Source organism: Chrysemys picta, chromosome 11, assembly GCF_011386835.1.
Source record: "Chrysemys picta bellii isolate R12L10 chromosome 11, ASM1138683v2, whole genome shotgun sequence".
In the NCBI taxonomy this organism is placed as follows: domain Eukaryota; kingdom Metazoa; phylum Chordata; order Testudines; family Emydidae; genus Chrysemys; species Chrysemys picta.
In genome coordinates this window covers 78,774,927-78,786,906 of record NC_088801.1, presented here as the reverse complement: position 1 = coordinate 78,786,906, position 11,980 = coordinate 78,774,927, and the positions used below count along the sequence as shown (strand labels likewise).

General features: G+C 62.9%; 1 protein-coding gene across 2 annotated transcripts; it reads left to right on the top strand.

The window, feature by feature from the left end:
- The first annotated feature begins 2,445 nt into the window (after nt 1–2,445).
- On the top strand, nt 2,446–7,385 carry LOC112061329 (antigen-presenting glycoprotein CD1d-like). Of its 2 annotated transcripts, XM_065561238.1 has the most exons (6): nt 2,446–2,860; nt 3,093–3,371; nt 4,196–4,477; nt 4,813–5,109; nt 5,679–5,778; nt 5,856–6,029. In XM_065561238.1, the coding sequence occupies exons 1-6, from the start codon at nt 2,737–2,739 to the stop codon at nt 5,893–5,895; spliced, it is 1,122 nt and encodes a 373-aa protein (XP_065417310.1). In that variant the 5' UTR covers nt 2,446–2,736; the 3' UTR covers nt 5,896–6,029. The 2 variants fall into 2 exon arrangements, with proteins under 2 accessions (XP_065417310.1, XP_065417309.1); XM_065561237.1 differs by lacking the exon at nt 5,679–5,778 and having other exon boundaries at nt 5,856–7,385.
- Nucleotides 7,386–11,980: the final 4,595 nt, after the last annotated feature.

The window sequence follows — 11,980 nt, the reverse complement described above, 5'->3', positions numbered from 1 at the left end:
GAGTTGCTCTGCCCCGGCCGCCGCCCGCCCTCGCTCGCCCCACACTCTCAACACACGGTGGGGCCCGACTCGGACCGACCGCCGGCCCCGCCCACACCGGCTCCCACCGCCGCCAGCTGCTCCGACAGGCCCGGGGCTCGGACCCTTCTCGCTACCGAGCCCCGCACGGTCAATTGGGGCCGTGCTCGTCAGCCTGGTCCCGTTCCCACAATGCTCCGCTCGCAGGGAGATCTGCATACGTGCTCACGCGGCCCCGCCCCTCCCGCAGCCTGCGGACCGCGCCCCGCCCCTGCCCTGGCCAGCCCCAGCTGTGCAGCGTCGCGAGCTCTCGCCAGGTCCCGGGGGCCTTTGTAGACCCGCCTGCTGAGGGGGGGGACAATTTAAAGGCCCCCGACGCCCGTGTGCGGCTGCCCCGGGGTCCAGCGCGGGTCCCAGTCCCTGTACAGCCCCAGGCCCAGGTGTGACACATATGGCTCCCCCCGCCCCCTGGCAGGGTCTGTGGGGCCCTTGGCCTGCAGGCTGGTCTGTGTGTGAGCGTGTTCTGCCGGGGGGGTCCCCACAGCTCCCCCGGGAACTAACCACTGCCCGGGGCCCAGGCGAGTCGCTGCGGCTGTGACCAGCCCGGCACCCGCCCTTACCCCCAGCTGGGCTGTTCAGTGCCGCGAGCCCGTGGTGCTGCCAGAGGCCCCTCCCCACCCCTTCTGCCTGCGGGGAGCTGTGGGGTGGGGGCAGCAGGGGGCTCTCCCCGGGCAGTCAGGGCTCCCCATGGCCCCAGGGCAGCGCTAGGGGCTGCGATGCAGGGGGTGGGGCGGGGGCAACAGGGGGCTCTGCCCGGGCAGTCAGGGCTCCCCATGGCCCCAGGGCGGCGCTAGGGGCTGTGCTGCAGGGGGTGGGGGGCAGCAGGGGGCTCTCCCCGGGCAGTCAGGGCTCCCCATGGCCCCAGGGCGGCGCTAGGGGCTGTGCTGCAGGGAGCGGGGTGAGGGGCAGCAGGGGGCTCTGCCCGGGCAGTCAGGGCTCCCCATGGCCCCAGGGTGGCGCTAGGGGCTGCACTGCAGGGAGTGGGCCGAGGGGCAGCAGGGGGCTGTCCCCAGGCAGTCAGGGCTCCCCATGGCCCCAGGGCGGCGCTAGGGGCTGTGCTGCAGGGGGCGGGGTGGGGGGCAGCAGGGGGCTCTCCCCGGGCAGTCAGGGCTCCCCATGGCCCCAGGGCGGCGCTAGGGGCTGTGCTGCAGGGGGCAGCCAGGGGATCTCCCCGGGCAGTCAGGGCTCCCCATGGCCCCAGGGCGGCGCTAGGGGCTGTGCTGCAGGGGGTGGGGCGGGGGCACCAAGGGGCTCTCCCCCAGGCAGTCAGGGCTCCCCATGGCCCCAGGGCGGCGCTAGGGGCTGTACTGCAGGGAGCGGGGCGGGGGCAGCAGGGGGCTGTCCCCAGGCAGTCAGGGCTCCCCATGGCCCCAGGGCGGCGCTAGGGGCTGTGCTGCAGGGGGCGGGGTGGGGGGCAGCAGGGGGCTCTGCCCGGGCAGTCAGGGCTCCCCATGGCCCCAGGGCGGCGCTAGGGGCTGTACTGCAGGGAGTGGGGTGGGGGCAGCAGAGGGCTGTCCCCGGGCAGTCAGGGCTCCCCATGGCCCCAGGGCGGCGCTAGGGGCTGTGCTGCAGGGGGCGGGGTGGGGGGCAGCAGGGGGCTCTGCCCGGGCAGTCAGGGCTCCCCATGGCCCCAGGGCGGCGCTAGGGGCTGTACTGCAGGGAGTGGGGTGGGGGCAGCAGGGGGCTCTCCCCAGGCAGTCAGGGCTCCCCATGGCCCCAGGGCGGCGCTAGGGGCTGTGCTGCAGGGAGCGGGGTGGGGGGCAGCAGGGGGATCTCCCCGGGCAGTCAGGGCTCCCCATGGCCCCAGGGTGGCGCTAGGGGCTGTGCTGCAGGGAGTGGGGTGGGGGGCAGCAGGGGGCTCTCCCCGGGCAGTCAGGGCTCCCCATGGCCCCAGGGCGGCGCTAGGGGCTGTACTGCAGGGAGTGGGGTGAGGGGCAACAGGGGGGTCTCCCCAGGCAGTCAGGGCTCCCCATGGCCCCAGGGCGGCGCTAGGGGCTGCGCTGCAGGGAGCGGGGTGAGGGGCAGCAGGGGTCTCTCCCCAGGCAGTCAGGGCTCCCCATGGCCCCAGGGTGGCGCTAGGGGCTGTGCTGCAGGGAGTGGGGCGGGGGCACCAAGGGGCTCTCCCCAGGCAGTCAGGGCTCCCCATGGCCCCAGGGCGGCGCTAGGGGCTGGGATGCAGGAGGCGAGGCGGGGGCAGCAGGGGGATCTCCCCCAGACAGTCAGGGCTCCCCATGGCCCCAGGGCAGCGCTAGGGGTTGTGCTGCAGGGGGCAGCCAGGGGATCTCCCCGGGCAGTCAGGGCTCCCCATGGCCCCAGGGTGGCGCTAGGGGCTGCACTGCAGGGAGCGGGGCGGGGGCACCAGGGGGCTCTGCCCGGGCAGTCAGGGCTCCCCATGGCCCCAGGGCAGCGCTAGGGGTTGTGCTGGGAGCAGCGGTACCCCAGGCCAGAGGAGATGGGGGGGCGTCTCACACACTGACTGTGGAACAGGGCCTGGTTCTGATCTTGCTGCCGGGGATCCCCCTCCCGCGCTGCCCCCGCTCCCTGACTCATTCTGCCCTCATTGGCTTCGGGCTGGCAGCTGCGGGGACAGAGCTGAGCAGAGACAGACAAAGGGAGAAGTGGGCAGAGAGGCGTGTGCCCTGGGTAGGAACGTACAGCATGTGGGCGACCCCGGGCCCCTTGTCCGGCTGCCCTGACACCTGCCACAGCCCGGATCCCCCTTCCTCTGCCAGGATGCTGCTCCCTCTGCTGCTCCTCCCCTGGGCATGGGGGGCCCTGGCCGGTAAGTGCGGATCCCCTTCCCTGCCCTTTTTCCTACTGGTGGGGATGTGGATGGTGTAATACTAATTCCAGGGTGGGGCAGCACCACACTGGGCTAGTGACCCTTCCTGGGGTGAAGGAGGAGGGGGGAGGCGGTTTAGGAGTCTGCAGGGATATCCTGGAGCCCGGGAGACCCATTAATCTCTCTCCCCACCCGCTTTGTTCTCCACTTGTTTCCTGACGCCTCCCCCCAGCCTCCCCTCATCTCCCCCCAGCATCTCTCACCCTCCGGGTGCTTAAAACCACTGTCTTCAACAACGCCAGCTCCACGGACATGCAGGGGATGGCCCTGCTGGGCGACCTGGAGACCCACTCCATGGACTGCAGCACCTGCGAGATCCGCTTCCTGCAGCCCTGGGCCCATCAGGGCCTGACCCCGAAGCAGTGGCAGGACCTGGAGCTGCTGATCCATCGCTACCTGTCTGACTTCTTCCATCTGGTGAACAAAGTGGTTAAGGATCAAGGAGAGGGCTGTGAGTATGGAGCAGTCTGAGGGCATCCCTCCCACTACCCGCCAGACAGCTGAGAACTGACACACTCCCCACAGCGATTGAGTGTATCCTGGCAGGGTGGAAGGAGGGCAAAACAGTCAGTCCCTGGCCCTGAGGCTGATTGAAGCCAACATTCCCTAGAAGGGAAACACCCCTTGTTCCATTCTCTACCCCACTGAGCCAGTCCTCCGGCTCTGGGGCCAGATTGTAGCCTGTGTGCCCTAAAGGGGAAAGGCCCCGTGTCCCAGCCCTAACCCTAGGCCAGAGTGCCGGGGGGAGGGCGGCGAGCCCCGGCCGGAGGGAGGGCGGCCGGAGCCTTGGGAGGAGGGCGAAGTGCCCGGCCGGGGCTCCGCTCTCCCCGGCAGCCATAGCGCTTGTCTATTTCTGCCCCCCCATGGTGACCTCCAGGTGCCCATCCTCATCCCCCCTGCCCTTCCAGCAGGTTTAAAACAAATACAAGGAAGTTCTTCTTCACGCAGCGCACAGTCAACTTGTGGAACTCCTTACCTGAGGCGGTTGTGAAGGCTAGGACTATAACAGCGTTTAAAAGAGAACTGGATAAATTCATGGTGGTTAAGTCCATTAATGGCTATTAGCCAGGATGGGTAAGGAATGGTGTCCCTAGCTTCTGTTTGTCAGAGGGTGGAGATGGATGGCAGGAGAGAGATCACTTGATCATTGCCTGTTGGTCCACTCCCTCTGGGGCACCTGGCATTGGCCACTGTCAGTAGACAGGATACTGGGCTAGATGGACCTTTGGTCTGACCCGGTACAGCCGTTCTTATGTTCTTATGTCCCTGTTCCAGACCCCTTTGTTACCCAGGTCTCCTTTAGCTGCAAGCTCCACCCCAATGGCACCTTGATAAGCTTCTGTGACGCTGCAGTGAACGGCGAGGACTTCATCAGCTTCGACGTGGACACAGGCAAATGGGTCAGTCGGCACAGGGATAAGCTGGGGAGCTACGTCCAGGATCTTGTCAACCGGGATAAGAGCATTTCCACCCTGTTTCCGTTCCTCCAGAGAACAATGTGTGTCTATGGGATCGATACCTTTGCCCAGTACGGGAGAGAGTCTCTGGAGAGGCAAGGTGAGGCTGGTCACCACTCCCGGCTCGCTGAGATGCAGCCACCTCTGGGGTGGGGCACAGGGGCTGTTGGTACAGCGACCCTTGCCTGGAGTACAAATGCAGCTATATCTAGGGTGGAGCAGAGTAGCCATTTCACAGCCGCACTGCACAGCAGTTTAAGACAGGAAGTGAAGGGGGATTCCTTCAGGAATGGTAACTGCGGTATTGGGGTCTTGCCAGGACAGTGGGGCCAACGCCTGACCCCGGGGAATGGAGCTGGGCTTGGCTAGTGAGTTCCTGAGGCTCAGGCTGAATCGTCCCCTCTCCTCCACCCCATCTCTCTCCTCCTGTTTCAGAGCGGCCGGTCGCCGTGGTGTTTGCCCGAGCGCCTCCCCCAGCCGGGACCCCCGTGCCAGTACTGCTGGTTTGCCGGGTCACCGGTTTCTACCCGCGGCCCATCCGCGTGGCCTGGCTGCAGGACGGGGAGGAGGTGGGGCCGGGCGGGCGGCTGAACTCCAGCGGGATCCTGCCCAACGCGGACCTGACCTACCAGCTGCGCAGCTCCCTGGCCGTGGGGCCGGGCGCCGGGCACAGCTACGCCTGCCGGGTGCAGCACAGCAGCCTGGGGGGCCGGAGCCTGCTGATCCCCTGGGGTAGGTGCACGTCCCCGGGGAGGGGCGGTCGTGGTCTCTGGGGACTTTCCCTGCACGTCCTGAGTGGGACGGGGGTGGTCCAGGCAGCGAGATGGGGTGCAGGGAAGCAGAGGAGGTGGGTGGGAGGTTGTGGGGATGGACCAGGGGGAGCAGGATGGAGGAGTTTAGGGGGGACATGAATGGGGTGGGGGGAGAGATCTGTGTGGAGTGGACTGGGTGGAGCCAAGAGAGGCAGGGCTGGGGAGGGCTTGCGGTGGTTGGGGAGAGGGGCAGGGGTCTAGAGGGGAGCAGTACTGGAGCAGAGGGAGGCTGAGGGGGTGGGACTGTGGGAGAACCAGGTGGGACTGCAGGGGCGGCTGAGGGAACAGGGTCCATATTCCTGTGTCCATTCCCAGTGGGTCACAGGTGGTGGCAGTAGAGGGGACTGCGGGAGAGGCTGAGGGAACAGGGTCGGGGGGGCTGAGGGCAGTGGGTCGGTTGAGATGACCGGGGTGGACTGTGGGGGAGGCTGAGGGAACAGAGCCCATACTCCTGTCCCCGTTCCCAGCACGGCACCCCCTGTTTTACAGAGCACAGCAGGCCCTGGGGCCCCGGCCTGGCCATGGGCATCACCCTGGGGGTTGTGGCCGTAGCCACCGTGGCCGTGGTGCTGTGGCGGAGCAGACGCAGGTGAGTCCTCTCCCTCTCTGGGGTGGGGGTGGGGCCGTAGCACCCCCTAACCCATCCCCTCTGCTCTCTCCTTCCAGGGGCTACCAGGACATTAGACCAGGGGAGTCCAGTCCCTGAGGGGGCGGCACCGGTCCAGGCGTGGGGATCAGCCCCTGTCCTGGGGACATGGACCTTGGGGCTGGATCTGTGCCCGGCTCCAGAGCTCAGGGCCCCGAGGGCTGATTTGGTTTGGAGTGCTGAGAGATCGGGGCCTGGGCTGGGGGGTTGGGATTTCCTTCCTCTGAGACGTTCGGGGCATGTTGGACATTTGGGAGCTGTCACAGAATGGGAAATTTCCCAGAACGGGAATTCGTTCAACTATTTTGAACGAATACTCCGTTACCCCAACGTGCTACACGGTTAACTAGGTGGCAGGGAAAGGTTGTATACTCTGCAGAGACCCAGAGGTGACAGATGCCAGCTGTGGGGCCTGGGCCCCATGTCCATGGAGAGTCTGAGAAGATAATTGCCACTTCAATTGCCTGGACCTTTGGTACCCGGCAACTAACGACCATGGGTGGCTGACCCCTCAGCAGGAAGCCTGCCGGGTATGCCCAGTGGGGGAACAAAGGGCTGAGGAGGGGCCAGGTCAGGGGTGTGTGTGTGTGAAGTGTGGAGGGCTGGAAGCTGGGGCTCTCTCCTGAGCTGGGAAAAGGAGGGGTCAGAGGGCTCTGGGCTGACCAGGCTGAAACTCTGCTCTCTGCGCTAACCAAGGGCTGTGTACGCTGAGGTGCCGCCAACTAACAAACCCTTCCGCTGCCCCACGCTGGCTGAGTCCCTGCAGATGTTGTCGGCAGGGCAGCACTCCCTTTGGGTGCACAAGGCTCTCGGTGTCCTTGTAGTAGGAGGATTTTACGCTTGTACTTTGTATAATTGAGAATGAAGGATAAAGAATAATAATGCAGCATTTATTAAATGCACTGGTGTATGATTTCACCATATTCTGCCAGCCACCCTTTCTGAAAGCAGGAAGGAATGGGCCGAATGGGCCATTGGTAAAGATGCATCAGCCAGAATCTTGTGTCTGAAGCTGATTTCAAGGCAGTAACAGACCTTTAGGGACATCACCACTTTGTTATAGGTTTAGCATTTTGAAATAAGTAAAAGAATGCCATGATTGTTTTCTCCTGCATTGCAATTTGATGTTCCTATTCAAATGCTCTGTGTAAATCAATCCTGTTCTGTGTGTGAATAAGGAATGTGTGAGTTAGAAGATAAGTGGATAAAGGATAAGATAAAGGATGAGAAAAACAATTTAAGAAAAGAAGCACTTGTCAAAGGACAATTCAGCATGAGGGTGCAGAACTCGTTGGTCCCAATGAAGTAAGATCACTATATAAACAGGGGGCTTTGCCATGAAACTTTGGGTTCGTCCTGCCAAGACTTCCCCGGAGCATCGTGTCACGACCGACAGAACCCGGCTCCTCCCTACCCATAATCAACCGAGCTGGCCACTAGATTGATCTGGACTGGTAACTATGACATCGACTGGCAGGACAGTGTGTGTGTGTGACTGAACGCATCTGCTAATTGTTGTATTTCCAATAAACGTGGCGTGTTGCCTTTTCCCCTGAAAAAGAGCCCGTGTGCTTCTTATAAGCAAAACATCCCACCCAGGTGGACTTGCTGCAGGGAGCTCATGGCGTGAAGCAGGGTGCTGACGGCTCCGAGGTTCGGTTCCAGGAGGTGGTGAAGTCATGTCACTTGCCCTTGTCAGAGAGAGAGAGACACTAAGTGGGTCTGGCGCCCTGAAGGGGCCCTCCCAGGGACATTACCCTCCTAGGGGTGCCAGCTCCGATCGGCTGTTTGCGGGATGGAGTGGGAATTGTCTGTAATATTTTGTATGAATACTGTGTGTGCCTCGGTTTCCCCTATATGCTGCATTGTTCGCTAGGTGTGGGGGAAAGGCTGTTTACTCTTTGCAGAGACCAAATGGCCCAGAGCGTGTGGACTTCCTGCCTCTCAGCAAGGGAGTTGCGCCCCGTTCCCCTGGCCAAGAACACGGACTGAGGAGGGGCCGGGTGGGGGGTGAGCTCACCCAGGAACTAGAGACAAAGAGGGGGACAGGGGACAAAGAGGCCCAAAGCGGGAGCCAAGGGGTCTACACGGCTTTGCTGGGGCTGGGAGACCCCCAAAGGAACTCTGCTGTACCCCATTTCTCTGTGCTGGCCTGAGGGCTTCCCATACCGTGTGCCAATCATAAATCCGGCCGCTTTGACAGGTTGCCTGAGTCCCTGCCCATGCTGGGGGGGGGCATTGCCCCCTTTGGGGTACACGTTTCTCAGAGGTGCCCAGCCCAGGGGGACTCGCTGAAGGAAGCTCACAGTGTGGGGCAGGGGTGCTAACGGCTCCGAGGTTTGTCCCAAGGAGGCCGGGGTACCCAGGGGGGGAGAGGGCGGGGCGTGTCTGACACTCCAAACGGGTCCTCCCAGACCCATGTCCAAGGCTGGGCCAATGCACCACACCTGGGAGCTGTCACAGAGGGGTCCAGAGAGGAGATAACCCAGGAGCTCAGGGGCTGGCGTCTGAGCCGGGATCCCAGGGGTCAATTCCCGTCTCTGCCAGCGACTCCATGTGTGACCCTGGGCCAGTCATTGAATTCTCTGGGCCTCCCTCCCCAGCTGGACCATGGGGACAATGGCCCGCCCCTGCCCCACGGGGGGTGGGTGCGGGAGGGTGAATGCAGCAGACAGGGGGAGGGGCTCAGAGACTGGGGGGCCTGAAAAGACCCTTAGGGAGATCGATGGTGGGAGCAGCCTGGGAGGCCGAGCTGTGACTGACCCACGGAGACTGAGCCCCCGCTCTGGTGGGGTGCCTGGGGGGCAGGGCTCAGGCCCATGGGAAGGGGGAGCTCAGATCTTTTCCCTGAGACGCCAGCCCTGAACCTTTCACTAGGACTAAATTTACTGAGACAAAGCTGAGTGATCCCCCCACCCCCCGGCCTATCTCCCCCCAGCAGCGAGGGGTTTGGGGCAGGAGGCCAAGCAGATGGAGCAGCCCAGGCACTTTGCTGTGCCCTGTTATGGGGCGGCTGGCCCTGGGCTGGCCGCGCTCTCCAGCGTCATCCCAGCTGCTCTGGGGGCCTCAATGGGGCCATGGCAGGCGCCGGGCGAGTCCTGCAGCCCCACCCCAGACCCTACGAGGGAGAAGTCTGGAACCAAGCCCTGCTGGGGCCGGCTCTGCCTGGCGACTGGTGATGCTGCCCAGACCCGGTGCTGACTGGCCCTTGGGCTGGGGGTGCCCAGCCCCAGAGCGATGGGCGTAGTCCCGGGGCTGGTGCTTGGAGCTGCCAACTCCACATGGCAGGAAGTCGCCAGAGACACCCTGAAAAGTCACTAGATGGTGCTATTTAAGCATTCAAAACGGCATCATAAATGTCACTAAACAAAATGTGCACAGGATTCAGCCGAGAATTAGCGGCGTGTCTCTGCCCGGGCCAGAGGACACCTGCTGAACACGAAAGCCGCCGCGATGCTGGGAAGGCCCTGCAAAGGGTTCAGTCCCGTGCTCCAGTTTCCCCGCGGTGAATCTCATGCAGAAGCAAAGGTCCCTACCAGGCCAGCAGTCACTGGAGCTGTCTAGACACGCGCAGCTCCCATCTGATCCCTTCCCTCCCTCCCAACCTCCTTCCTCCCCAGACAACTGCACCCCAGGCAGACAAAATGCGCGCACCGGCCTGCCGACGGAGAGAATCGACGGGAAGTTCAGAGAGTGCAGAGCCAGCGCTTGCAGCAAAGCCCCGGCCATCGCAGGCACGGTTTGGGGGAGTGCTGGCTGGGAGCTGAACCCTAGGATTCAGGGGAGGGGTGACCCGCTGGTGGGATTTGATGAGCACAAAGAATAACCTTTTCTATGGCTGGAGAGAACAAACAGCCCCTCTTGGGCAGCGCGGAGCGATTTCCACCGGAGCCTTTTGTCAAGGCAACATCTGCTCCGGGGGAGGCAGGTTCACTTTGCCTGGGGCAGTTCATCCCCACTGGGGCCACGGGAATCTGGGCCGCGCCGCCAGGGAGCAGAGCCCCGAAGGGAGGGCTGGAGGGGCAGCCAAATGCCAGGTTAAGAAGTGGGGGGACCCCAGCCCTGCCTCATGTAACCAGGACAGCCAGACACCCTTTGCCAGCCCCTACCAGCTGAGAGACACCAATGGAGCCAGTCAATGATCAAATAAACTCAGCTGCCAAGACTACCCGGCCGGAAAGGGAGCGCCCAGCATGGGTGCTGCTTTCTGAACAGCAGCTGGGAGTGTCCTCGGCCCGGGCAGGGGGGGGCACAAGCTAGTCCCGGGGCAGGCCCAGCAGAGACCCAAGGACTCACCCAACTAGACAGGCCGGCTTCCCCCTCCTGGGAGCGGGATTTTGGTTCGGTAACATTCCAGTGGCCAAAGGCTCAAAGCTCTGTTGACAAATGGTTTTTCCTGCCTCACCCTCGCCCAGGGAGCGGCGCCTGCCCCTGTCACAAATGGTTTTAAGATCGTAACTTTTCCTCCTAAGGGCAGTTGTGTTCTCCCCTCTTCCAGCCTCTCCTCGCCGTTAGCTCTGGCTTTTCACCCCCCTCCCCACCCCAAGGAGTCGAGGCTGAGCCCCCGTTTCTGCGGCCCCCAGGAGCGGGAGTCAGACCCAGCCCCAGCCGCCCTGCCAAGAAGCCCAGGAATGTGTGTCCTTCCGAGGCCATGCCCGAGGGAGATGCAGTGACACAGAGGAATGGATTTCATGAACGCCATTGAGCTGCTGGGGAATGATTTAGTGACTAGACAAATTGGTGACGCCTGTCTCTGACTATCACTGTAATTGGAAGGGAAAGTCGCTAGATCTGTCCCGTGTCACTTTGACACCTAATTCCTCGCTAGAGAAACTGAAAAGTCACTAAGGAGTCCGGTGGCATCTTAAAGACTAACAGATTTATTTGGGCATAAGCTTTCGTGGGTAAAAACCTCACTTCTTGCTTATGCCCAAATAAATCTGTTAGTCTTTAAGGTGCCACCAGACTCCTTGTTGTTTTTGTAGATCCAGACTAACATGGCTACCCTGATACGAAATGTCACTAAATCTAGTGACAAAATCGCTAAGTTGACAGAAGAGCCCAACACCCGAGGACGAATTTGCGGGAGATTCTCTCTGGAAAAGCAGCATCTCCGCCGGGGCCAAGTGGGGGAAACCAAGCAGGGGCCTCCCCCTGCACAGTGAACTCCCTGCGCCCCCAGAACAGCCGCACCTGATATGGGGTCCCTCCCACCAGGCGGCGATTTTCACCCGTAATCAACTGGGGATTGTCATTGCATGTCTCTGTAATCATGAGACCAGCGTGAGGCAGCCCAGCACTGAGAGCAACCCTACAATAACAACCCAGCCTGTCCACAGTCCAGTGCTCCCCCAGCGACCCTACAATAACAACCCAGCCTGTCCACAGCCCAGTGCTCCCCCAGCGACCCTACAATAACCACCCAGCCTGTCCCCAGCCGCAGCGCTCCCCAGCGACCCTACAATAACCACCCAGCCTGTCCACAGCCCAGCGCTCCCCAGCGACCCTACAATAACCACCCAGCCTGTCCACAGCCCAGCGCTCCCCAGCGACCCTACAATAACCACCCAGCCTGTCCACAGCCCAGCGCTCCCCAGCGACCCTACAATAACAAACCAGCCTGTCCACAGCCCAGCACTCAGGGTGACAGCTGGGCCCCTCCCCCTCCCGCAGGTGACCGGTGGCTCCTCCCCCCTCGCGCTGCTTTTGGGCTCCTTCCCCCCTTTTCCCTCGCACTGCTCCTGCTGACTCTGCCCGGCAATGAGTGACGCTGACACCCGGCGATGCCTTCTGATTGGCTGGGCCAGCTGAGGCGGCGACGGAAAGGGAGGAGCCCAGGAGTGGCAGAGCTGTGGGAGGAAAACAGGGAGGCGGGGCCACATAATGGGAGGGGCTAATGAACAGGAGGGGGCCAGGAGAAGGAGGGGCTATTGGGAGGGGGAGGGGCCATTAGGATGGAGGGGGCAGATTCGGGGGGGCTCTGCCTTCCCCTCCGCTTTGTCTTGTCCCCCACACCCGGGTCCCTTCGCCTCTCAGGTCAAGCCCATGTGGCTCCCCGTGGGGTGAAGGGGATGGGCTCTCTCCCCCCCTCAAATCTCTCCCCCATGTTCGGGGTGCAAGGGCTGGGGCTGGAGCTGCTGCTGCG

What these genes read in the sequence shown, in the direction of transcription:
- LOC112061329 (XM_065561237.1), top strand. Translation starts at nt 2,737, where the DNA reads ATGTGGGCGACCCCGGGCCCCTTGTCCGGCTGCCCTGACACCTGCCAC. An exon ending in TAAGGATCAAGGAGAGGGCT is followed by an intron (nt 3,372 to 4,195) that starts GTGAGTATGGAG and finishes TCCCTGTTCCAG; the next exon opens with ACCCCTTTGTTACCCAGGTC. An exon ending in AGAGTCTCTGGAGAGGCAAG is followed by an intron (nt 4,478 to 4,812) that starts GTGAGGCTGGTC and finishes CTCCTGTTTCAG; the next exon opens with AGCGGCCGGTCGCCGTGGTG.